We start from the raw sequence: 11,917 nt of genomic DNA on the forward strand, positions 1-11,917 counted from the left end.
TTATTAAGTCACTAAAAAAGATGCCTACGTTACAGACTGTTGGATCTCTTGCCAAGATTCAAACCAACCACAATGCGCTTTTTAGTTACCTTAAGAACCGCATTATGGCTTTAAGCAAGCACTTCATTCTTCGTTTTAAAAATAATTAAATTTCAGCTACCACAACCTTCGCATGTCCTTATACCAAAGTAACATACAGAATAGCCTACACCTCGGCTCACTAAATATTTTATTTAAAAATGACGAGGATCTTATCCCTCTTTTTTGTCATTGGTTTTCTCAAAGGTGCACATGCATTGCCGCGCCATTTCGAAAGACGTTCACAGCGTGTAATGGAAGGGAAGCGGGTGTTGTTCGCTTTAAGCTGCACTGCAGAATACGTTACGATGGCATCTGTGACAGCTGCGGACGACACAGCTGATGCGGCTATCGGTCTCGCACAGCTCTCCCATTAGCCACCTGGTGAGGATGAAACGCGCTCATAACTGGCTACTATGGCTCCAGTACCAAACGACAACTGTCAACTCAAACTATGCGTGTAAAATGAAAAGGTGAATGTGCTGAACTGCAGTAGCGTGGATTAGTTTACACCATTTTGTTCGTTTGTTTTTATTGCAGCTTTTGGCTTTAAATCTTTTTGCTGTTAGCCCTATTGACTTCCTCAATGCCGACGTCGCAACACCTGCTTAAATCTGGATACTGAAGGACGAAGACGCACTATGGTTAAATTGAATACAGACTTTCCGTTCTGTAAAAAGACACTTATAAATTGGGCTGTCAATAATGTGTCAGAAATTTCCAAGAATTTGTTTTTAAAAACCATTGGTGGCAATGGGAGGAAATACAGAAATGCAGTCCCAGAAACCTTAAGAAGCGTTAGAGTGAACAATTTGCAAAAGAACATAAAATAAGAAATAAGCGAGATTGCCCGAGTGACTCAGACCAAATGGGGGGCAGTTCACCCAAAAAGATAAGGTCTAGAACAGGTTTTAACTTGTTAGCACCGACCACAGTTCATATGTCATTCACGAACTACGCCACTAACTGCAGACTAGAGAGGTGGACCTCTGCGGCGGAGCTCCGAACCCGAACCGACTCAGAACCTAGGTTCGACGACAGGTAACCATGGTCTAGAAGTAGTTGAAACCTTTCACAAATTAAGCTCTGTGGATGTTTGTGAGTAACTGGGGGGTGGTTATATTTGGTGAGAGAATTTCCTGTTGAATTGCACTTTGAAGCCATGTGAAGACGGAAGGTCTGTTTTATCAGATTGAGCTGCAGCCTTTTCATTTCATTTTTGGGTGAACTGCCCCTTTAAGCACAATCCTTACAGAATCAGAGACTTATTTAAATGCAGCCTTTTCAGGGAGCTGACAGGCATCTGATGAGGCCTGGGTGAGGTCCAGGTGCTTTGAGCAGTGAGTGGAGCCAGTGAACAATAGCAGGGGGGCTTGACAACGGCCTGACCCCCGACCTCTACCCAGCCAATCTGCTAGAGTTCTCAGTAACGAAAGTGCGCTTCTGGTAAGACTGCCAATAGAATTCCCTGGGGTGGGCCTTTAGTCCCAGGTGTGTGTGCGTGTGTGAGTGTGCGTGTTAATGTAGGTGTGTGTGTGTGTGTGTGTGTGTGTGTGAGTGAGTGCGTGTGCATGTGTGTGTGTGTGTGTGTGTGCGTGTATGTGTGCATGTGTAGGTGTGTTTGTGTGTGTGCGCATGTATGTGTAGGTGTGTGTGCGTGTTTGAAACAGGTAACAGGGCCCCATAGTGGGCCTCGTCAACCCCAAGGAAAAACTCTGAGCAGCCACTATAACTGCTCTCCGATAAGCAGGGAAAAAAAACAGGCTGGACCAGTGGTCACATGACCGCCCAGGTATGCTAGTATTCTGTTCAGCCTGAGAAGAGAGAGCTGCAAAAAAGAGCACCGCGTTCCTCACAGAGCCACAGGACGGAAAGCGTGAGAATGCTTCTCCGGCAAATCAGAAGAGCGCGTTCCAGCACCCGGCGAGCCTAGCAGCAGCGGCACGGCAGCGGGATTCCGGGGCCCGCGTCACGGAGCAGGACAGCCGCACTGAGTAAAACCCGGAACGGCTCTTTTCAATTCAGTCCGTGTTCCAGATCTGGGAGGGTTCCAGGCTTTACTCTGTGCAGTTATCCATAACCAGCGCGGTAATCCCACAGACCCCGGGTCGCGTTCAGACGACGTCGACGCGGAGCAGCGTAAACGCAGCGGTCCGGTCGTAGGAGGCCGTCTGAGGAAAGGCTCACGCGGGAACTCGCCGCTACTCCAAGCCCCGCCCCCTCCCCTCCAAGCCCCGCCCTTCCTTTCACTCAGCCGCCAACGTCTGGCAGACGAGGAGCGCCAAAGGCGAGCGCTACGTCAGAATTCACTCCAGCACACTCACCCGAGGAAAGTACAGACTACAGCTCACTCACCCAAGAAAAGTACAGACTACAGCACACTCACCCAAGAAAAGTACAGACTACAGCTCACTGACCCAAGAAAAGTACAGACTACAGCTCACTGACCCGAGAAAAGTACAGAATACAGCTCACTCACTCTTAGCGTTAGTCCTCCACCTACACACCACCACCACCCCCACCCCGCCCCACTCCCCACTCATTCAGTCAACCGAGTCACCACAGACCACCTGGCACACGCACAGACAGACTGCAACATGTGCCGGAACATGTGCACCCCTCCCGTGAGACAGCAGAAGGTCCCTATTGGCTGCAGAGATTGTTATTTTAAAACTTTCCACAGGTGCGTTTTTTTTTTTATTCTGACCCCCACAAACAGTCGGCGCACAGCCCCGCAGACCACAGGTCACGACGTACGACAGCCCCGGTAATTCATTGCAGTTTAACGAAGATCAGCCACCCCGGGGGGGACTCTGAGGCCCTGACCTACGAGAAGCGAGCCTGACGAAGCAGAAAAGCAGAGCCGGCGCCGCTCTCAAAGGTTACGTCGAGACGGCGGGGAGCCCACTCGAAAGTGAGAGGCGGTCCGCGTTGCGCGTCGCGCTGCGTGCAGATCACACGCTGCACCGCCGGCAGGTCGCATTAACCTGCCGAGGCGCGTCGGCTGCACGCCGACCCGGAGGTTCACACCTAGTGCAGACGCGTGAGCGTACGAGCCGCAGGATGCACAAGCGCTGCAGGTCTTTGTCGCAACACTTCCTGTCTCAGGGCGCTCTGCACCGTCAATGCGGCGGGCCTTCCACAACAATGGCTAATTGTTCCTTGGTTTCCACACGCTGTCTTAAGACTTCGATGGACTGGCGACCTGTCCTGGGTGTATTCCTGCCTCTCGCCCAATGCATGCAGGGATAGGGTCCAGTAACCTGTCGCAACCCTGACCAGGAATAGGCGGCTGTAGATAATGGATGGATGGACATGGTCTTAGTGTCTTCTATACCGCCCGGGTTGCTGCCATTTACTTCTTTTCCCAGAATTCCCACGTCTGCACAGTTCCCCACCTCGCTGACCTTTCTGCCCTGTTGCCTGGTGACTCCTAGTGGGATCAGAACCCATCAGCCTCACAGATAAACCCAAATACCCGCCCCCTTTCCTCTCCCCCGAAATCATATGTGCTCTGCAACCCCAGTGTAGAAACACAACTCATCAAATGCAGCCGCTTTGCCGCGTATTTGACAGGGTCCCTCGTGAAAATTCAGGCGATGGGTTTCTCAGCTGAGCGTCGTTAGGCATAGGTTTCCATGGCAACACATTTCAGAACTTTATTCAGTAATCCAGGTAACTTGAAATGAGCAATCACAGACTGGCACAGTGGACTTTTTCACAATATGGGAAACCACGCAAGTACGCAGGTTTGGGGGAAGACAGGAAGACATGTCACCTGCAATATTTTCATATCAATGACTGCTACTCTGCTTATGAGACCTGACATTTGACTATACAACTACGTGGTCCAGTAGTGCGTCCCCCCCGAAGTTGAAATGGAATCTACGTCTACGTGGGACACAGTTCACATTCCCCACAGAAAGTTCATCCTGACAGCAAAAACATGCAGTGCAGAGGCAATGCAAATACGTTCTCTCTGCCCAATGCGATGACAAAGTCATGACCACACACACAATAAAATGCCTGGCGTTAATTCAACTCTTAGCAGTGTTAATTCAGCTCCAGCAGTGTTAATTCAACTCTTGACAGATAACATTTGGTACCACTCTTGACGCGATCCAGGCACAGCAAAAGAAACGGCCAATGGGAAGCGAGATTGCAGCTCCTGCTCAGGAAATCTGCAGAAAATGTCAACCGGCGGCCTTTGAGATGTCGGCCAAGCCCACAGATAAAATCCGGTCAGCAAGGCCCGACTCGGGCTGCCTGCGACGCCATTCCGGCTCGACGAGACCAAAAAAAACCCCCCAAAAAACAGTCTGGCTCCGAAAAACAAGCGCGGCCACAATGGAGTTTCCCAGCCGGGCAGAGGGAGCTGGGAGCTGGGAGCTGGAGGGCGGCTGGGCAGAGGGAGCTGGGAGCTGGAGGGCGGCTGGGCAGAGGGAGCTGGGAGCTGGAGGGGGGCTGGGCAGAGGGAGCTGGGAGCTGGAGGGTGGCTGGGCAGAGGGAGCTGGGAGCTGGAGGGCGGCTGGGCAGAGGGAGCTGGGAACTGGAGGGTGGCTGGGCAGAGGGAGCTGGGAGCTGGAGGGTGGCTGGGCAGAGGGAGCTGGGAGCTGGGAGCTGGAGGGTGGCTGGGCAGAGGGAGCTGGGAGCTGGAGGGCGGCTGGGCAGAGGTAGTTGGGAGCTGGAGGGTGGCTGGGCAGAGGGAGCTGGGAGCTGGACGGTGGCTGGGCAGAGGGAGCTGGGAGCTGGAGGGTGGCTGGGCAGAGGAAGCTGGGAGCTGGAGGGTGGCTGGGCAGAGGGAGCTGGGAGCTGGAGGGCGGCTGGGCAGAGGGAGCTGGGAGCTCGAGGGTGGCTGGGCGGGCCCAGGCAGGCACGGCATATCTGAGCCGTGCAGGCCCCCGCACGCACATCTGGCAGCAGGAATCCAAGAAAAACGAGACGCAAAGCAGCTCCCCAGTCTGGGACTCTGATGATGTCACCCAATCACAGGAGTCTATTACATACACGGTAGCCTACACGGCTAGCGTGCCGTAGCAGTGCATAGTCATGGAACTGCAGGTGAATGAGTGAATTAACATTTCATCGCCTTTTCAGAAATTTGTTTTCCACATATTCGTATATGACCATTACTGACAGAAGCAACACATTAGAAAGCCATTATACATATATGACTTACATATAGGACCAAAAAGGGTAACCAGCAAAATGCGTGAATATTAAAAAGAAATGTATGTTAAAAAAAAGAAGACATTCTCTCATGTCTTTTATTGGCATTCTCTCATATATTGCATATATTGTCCAGAAAATATGGTGACACTTTCAATAGAAATATAGGCCCATACAAACTAATAATGTACAAACACAATACAAATATATATTGTACAATTAGATATAAAAGATGAATCATGCAGTATATTTGTAATTGTATAACAATTGCACAATAATGGCACAATTACATTAGCCTATACTTGGTAATATGGTGAAATGTATCCATATGACAATGTTTTTTATGTTGGAATTCAGGTCATATATGCGGCACATCTTGAAAGATTACTTAACTTATCTTTTACTATAAATTCACCCGTTTCAAGTGAAGCTATTTGCATAGTGATCAAGTGTGGGAGAAGTCCGCCAGATGCCAGATGCCCACGTACTTCCTGTTTCCTGGTCTAGCTCTGTCACATTTAAGATCCTGCAGGTGTTCGCCACCGATGCGTCAGATTTTTAATTCATTCAGGATTTCCCTGCTTACCGCCACACGCACCGCTGAGCGCCACTGATGAATAAACGTGCCGCGCGAACCGCTCAACCGAGAGTTCATCTCAATCGAATGTGCGAAGCGCGTGTGCTGAGGCGTACAGTGAGCAACTTTCCCTCCAACTGATGCAAACACGCCAGCGAAAACAGCAACAAAAGAGATGCCACACTGGTTGGTTAAAAGAGGAAGTTGATTAAGCACAAGTCTATAAGCAGTTCCTATTCAGGCACGGAAAAAAATCCATATTGCGTGAATTAGCTAAGGCTCAGCGGCATGCCAATTCACAGAGAAGTGAAAGTTTTTTGGCTCAGCACTTTAAGGCTATGATGATCTCACAATAAATATCTGTTTGATTTCTGCATTCATGCTACAATGCACCAGTGATCAGGTTCCCATCAGATGCCAATGAACAATGCCTAATCAGTGCCAAAAGGATTGGCAGTAAGAAATCGGGCATTAAAATGAACCCTTCAAAGGGTATGTTTTCTGGAGTATTTTTTTCTTTTGTCTAAATTTCTTAGTCGGTGTTCTAGAACTCCATTGCTTTCAATCGCCAGTAGTGATTGTGACATCACCATTAGAACGTTCAGAACATTCTAATCACATATTAAAGGGCTAACTAATGCCCCGGCAACAAGGGTCAGTGGTCCAGGGCGGGTCGTGTCCCTTTAAACCCCCTCGCCAACTCACAGAATGCATCTCTAGCATCACAGCGCGGCATCCTGGGTAGCTGGCAGGCTCTGTGTGGCGCTGCCAGCGCGCGGGCAGAGGGAAAAGACAGGATTAAACGCAGAGATGGCGCGGGGCGACGTGTCCTAGCAGGCCACATGCTGAGGGATCGAAACCCCGCTGCGCTGGCGAATTAAAAACGCTGACCTCCCCAGAGCAAATCCTGTCCTTCGGGGCCCTTCCCAAACAGAGCCCCCCCAGCAGATGTTCCCTTCATGCTGGAACAAACGCAGGGCTAAAATTTATCCCCCGTGATCTGAGTTAAGAAAGGCTGCAGCAACGACTTACACACAGGATGGGCGGGGGGGGGGGGGGGGGCCGGGGGGTTGGGCTGGGGAGATCTTATCTCAGTTCATCAGTCTGAAATTTAAACAAGGAAATGGAAATCGAATCAAACACACCCTGTTCAAGCAACGCCGCGCGTAAGGTGTGATGACGTGTTAAAACACACAGTACAATTTCACAAGATTTAACAGGAAAACAGGCTGCCGTTCACAGAAAGCTGTAAAAGAGGCCAAATTTACGGTCAGTCGACCGCTGTGCTGCCAGTCCTTTCTCGGCGTAACATTTAGGCCCAATGCCAAACCAGCAAGCAGCTCCAGGCTCGTTCGGATGCTCCTTCGGTCTTCCACAAAGAATATTCTGCCCTGCCACTGCCTCGAGGGATGGTGCGTACATCACCGACAATTAGCAGCGACGGTCACATTCCCAACTGACTTCCCCGCACTCGAAATCCAATTTTAAGCTCTTTGTTTTGATTCAAAAATAAACAGGCTGAACAAAAAGTTCATTGATAATAAATCATTAGCGTTGAGATGTTTTATGGCTTCACATGACAGAAATGACTAAATTTAGACTAGGCTACAAATTAAGATGAGACTGAAGATCCAAGCATACAGCTACACAGGAAACAAGACATAGGCCATTTCTCAAACCCACTCAGACGTCCTCACAAAGCAAAGTTTTGAGCGTTTACATCAACTCTTGCCAATGTCGTTGAATTCAAAAGGGGCATAATTTACTCTGCCTGAGTTGATTTGGACCCCAGGCCTTATCCGCACAGAAAACAGTGGCCGACATTATTAAGTCAACGCATGACCGAAATTGTTGAGTAACTTGAGTTCCCACTCCTTGGCAGCACACAATGGCTCCAGGGACTGGAAGATACCATCAGGGTTTTACAGTCTCAATACACTGCAAACACTGGAGAAGAGCAGAACAGAACAGAATAGAACAGAACAGAACGGAACGGAACAGAACAGAACAGAACAGAACAGTTAACCAGGGGGAACTTCAGGCCTCTCCTTACACTTTCTCAGGCTGATGAAACCGGTTGGGGACCAGTGAACGTTGATCTGCCATCTCATTAAGAAACTCCCACCACAACCAAATTCTTCCCGGCGAGCGTACAAAGATGCCCCTGTGACGTCACAGCAGGACTCGCAGAATGAGTAATGGGCACCCCTCCCCTCTCAATTCAAACTGTTTCCCGGCGGCCATTTTATCAACATAACAGGCAAACTCCAATAAAAAGGTGGAGCTCTGTATCCAAGACAGATTAGCTACTTTGCAGTTGCTCGAACAGTGTGCAAAGAATCATTTGCCTTTTTATAATGCGTTATCTTCCTTTACCTTTGCTGTAATTTTCAGGGACGATGTCTGAGGAAACATATGTCTCCATTTTTATGAGGACTATCGACTCACTGATCCTAGTTTATCATTACATTTAAAAGTAACACAAAATACTAAAATTAAGTTGTACATAAACATGCAATTAAAAAGTCAATTAATTAACGTAACCATGGTAACAGGAACATTTACAATACTGCAGACGAATAAGCCAGTGGTGTTACAGCTACTAAATGAAGAGTAACACAATGCTCATACGGTATAGTGGAAATTAAGATATTCCCATTCAAGACGTCCTGCTGTTTCAGCAAACAGTGCCACAGTCCACATCTACGTCAGGGTGAAGAGACTTCCTCAAAGGTCACGTGAACCGCAGAGGGCTGTTAAAACTTACTGATACAGGCATGTGAACGAGTCACATAAATGTGCAGCAGACATATGTTTCCATGGCTTGCTTCCTTTTTCAGTCACAGCAGGTGACGGTAGTGTTAACGGTTGTGGGGGACTGACTGAGTCAAGTCAGGATACACACAACTAAACCTTCCCATATGATAGCTGGAGTTTCCGTAGTTTCACAATACAATGTGCGCAATTGTCTGTTTGCCTGATGTGGTGGATATAGCCTACGTGGTGACCAGGTGAAGTTTCATGGCTTTGTAACGAAACAGTACTTCCTAATCAACGGTCTAACTCGCAGTCATGTCTCCCTTGTCGACAGAACAACAGAGACAATGTGCTTGATTATGCTTGCAGATAAAAATATCACAAGACTGGTGCCCTGCACTTCCTTGAAAAATGGGTGCAATAATTATTAATAAAAAATCCGTAAATGCAGGCTTCTCTCTAGAAAAAAAGTTGAAATTATTCAAGCTTTCTTTCCATGTGTTTGCCGTCGTTTAGTCGTGCGAGATTAATAAATCCATGAAAAGTTCACGTTATAAAACAGTTAATTGCACTAGTGTTTCCGAAATAAACAGCCTATTGTCAGCTAAATTCATAGGCTACATTGGAATCTGACGGAAGTAAACCAGCAGGTTCCCGCATACATTCCTCTGTCAGATGTGCTGGCTTCAGTTCAACCTTCCAAGTGTCAGTTATAAACAGATTTCACAACCCTGGAGCCAATTAACTTTTACAAACGCTAAAAAATGTCTACCGGTTATTTACATTATAAAAGCCGCCCACCCACAAGTGTGACCAGATGTTTCATGCTACTGCAACTCTGCAAAAGGCCGATCTCTTGCGATAACTAGCTACTGATTATCATGACACTGAAATATTTTGGCTGGTACTAGCTAAATAATTAAATGTGGCAAAAAAACATTAACCAAACGACTACATTCCTTTGACAGACTGAAACAAAGCATGAAAGCGATTGTGGTGATTTATGCAAAAATCTGAAGAGGAAGTCGAGGGCAGACAGACTGGCAGTCGCATCTATTTCTTACCGGCTGAAGATGAATCTTCGTGGTCCGAACTCAGATATCCGTCACTTCTTCTGTCCGAAGTACTGCAATCCGAACCGCGGGATGTCCTGTATGCCACGCGCAGGCCTGCCGGCGACAGTCTCCCTTCATCACTGGAGTCGAAGTCTCTGCTTTGGCGAAACGGACGGAGCGCGTCCCGGTGAGGATTCCAGACGCTCTCCCTCAAATTCACCTTGGGAGTCACCAGGTTACCCCTCACAAAAGTATCATTGAGTTCCATGTCCTCGTATTCGTGGTCGCTCGGCTCATTGTCACAGGCGACATTAGTTTTCTCCTTTGAGCTGACACAGTTCCCGTCCGGCTGGGTGGTACCAGACGTGGCTACATCGCCTATCTTAAAGGTGGGCTTCTTGCGCGGGGCCACCGGGAGAGGTTTACCTGGTTTATTGTTTCTGGCCGAGTCTCGCGACTTGGCGCTTAACACATCTCCGTGATCCTCGCTACCTTTACCAGGCAATGCACTCATTTTTGTCCTGATGGGCACATTAATGCCCTCTCCGTCGATCCGTTGGCTCGTCTGCGTCACTTTTTTACCCCTCTCCGACTTCGCAAAAACAGAATCAACATGTAACTTTTCATCTTTGCTTTTGTCCCATATCTCCCTGTCGGAACTCTTCTGTCGAGCAACTGTCGTCTGAAGGTATATCACCTTAAATTTTTCTTCCGATAATGCTTGCTGAAGCCTTTTGAGGTTTGTCTTACATCTTTCGAGCTCCATTTCGATGTCTTCAACTGACTTGAGGTTCATTTTTGGAACCTCTCCGTCGGGAAATTCATTCCTCCAATGTTTTGCAAATTCGTCCTGCTCCCACATTTTGAGAAGCACAGTTATTCAGGATAGATAACGTTACACTCACTGCCTTGTCGCTGTAGCCTGCGTATTATTTTCACTCCTTTGCAGGACCGTAAGCTGTGATCCGTCAGCAGATCTGGTGTTTGTCTAAAGAAATCCCGACGCAATGCTCATTTTTCTCTCACTTTCAAGCAAATGCAAAACCATGAGCTTTCAGCTCTCACATAAGACAGCAGTTCAACAGCGCAAAAAAAAAACTTTTGGCTTCCGGTTTTCTGAAACTTGGTGACGTCATGTCACCAAAAACCAATTACAAAACACGAGTCTTTGCTCAGTGAATTCTTATGAGTGTGCGGACTTGAGTTGAAGACAATGCGATCTGTTTACCTGATTTCAAAGAGTGGTATTATGATTGGGGAATGTGATCCGACAGCAGCGCACCACCTGTTGACATGCATGCATGCTTGCAATTTTTTTCTCAACCATGTCAGTTACACGTTACGAAATGTTTTCATTGTTATTATGAATATGTATAATTTTATCAATATCAATTTAATAATTGTAGTTCAAAACGTCACCCATACAGCGTCATATGTAATCTTACATATAATATTTATATATTTCCAACAACGATGCAGGTGCTCTAATGGCTCAGGTTTACAATAACTCCAAACTAATCTGAAATCTTTTAAATATGTTTGGCAAAATGTGTCCCTTTTGCCAAATATATTTAAAAGATTTCAGATTAGTTAAATATTAGTTAAATATAAATATATATTTAATATAAATATATATATTTTATATAAATATAAAAAAAATTACTATACAAAGCAGTAAACAGTTAAAAACTAAATCAATATTTGACCACCCTTCGCCTGTAGAAGCTGCATCAGGTGCACTGTCCTGCGGTTTTATAAGAAAATCAGCTAGTGGGCTGGTCTAAGCATATTGGAGAACCTGCCACAGTTCTTCTGCAGACTTTGGCTGTCTCGCTTACTCCTGTCTCTCCAGGCATTCCCAGACAGCCATGATGGTGTTGAGACCAGGGCTCTGAGGAGGCCATACTATCTGTTGCAGAACTCCCTGTTCTTCTTTTCGCTGAAGATAGTTCTTTGTGACCTTGGCCGTGTGTTTGGAGTCAATGTCCTGCTGCAGTATGAAGCTCTGACCAATCAGATCCCTCCCTGATGGTTTTGCATGATGGATGAGACTTTGCTTACACTCCTCAACATTGAGGATCTCATTAATTCTGACCAGATCTCCAACTCCATTTGCAAAAATGCAGCTGCAAACCTGCAGGGAACCTCCGTCCTGTTTCAGTGTTGGCTGCAGACACTCATCCATGTAGTGCTCTTCAACTCTTCTACAGACAAACTGCCTCCTGTTTAAGCCAAAAATGTCATATTTTGACTCATCAGGTCAGAACACTTGCTGCCATTG

At 47.4% G+C, this 11,917-nt stretch overlaps 1 protein-coding gene across 2 annotated transcripts in view; it reads right to left on the reverse strand.

The window, feature by feature from the left end:
• The window catches only part of abr (ABR activator of RhoGEF and GTPase), a 173,125-nt gene extending 162,397 nt beyond the window's left edge, over positions 1–10,728 (reverse strand). For both annotated transcript variants that reach the window (XM_064352279.1, XM_064352278.1), the window contains exon 1: positions 9,646–10,728. In XM_064352279.1, the coding sequence (XP_064208349.1) occupies positions 9,646–10,498 (853 nt within the window). In that variant the 5' untranslated portion in view covers positions 10,499–10,728. The remainder of the gene's footprint in view (positions 1–9,645) is intronic.
• Between the last annotated feature and the right edge of the window lie 1,189 nt (positions 10,729–11,917).

This window comes from Anguilla rostrata, chromosome 9 (genome assembly GCF_018555375.3).
Source record: "Anguilla rostrata isolate EN2019 chromosome 9, ASM1855537v3, whole genome shotgun sequence".
Classification (NCBI taxonomy): Eukaryota; Metazoa; Chordata; class Actinopteri; order Anguilliformes; family Anguillidae; genus Anguilla; species Anguilla rostrata.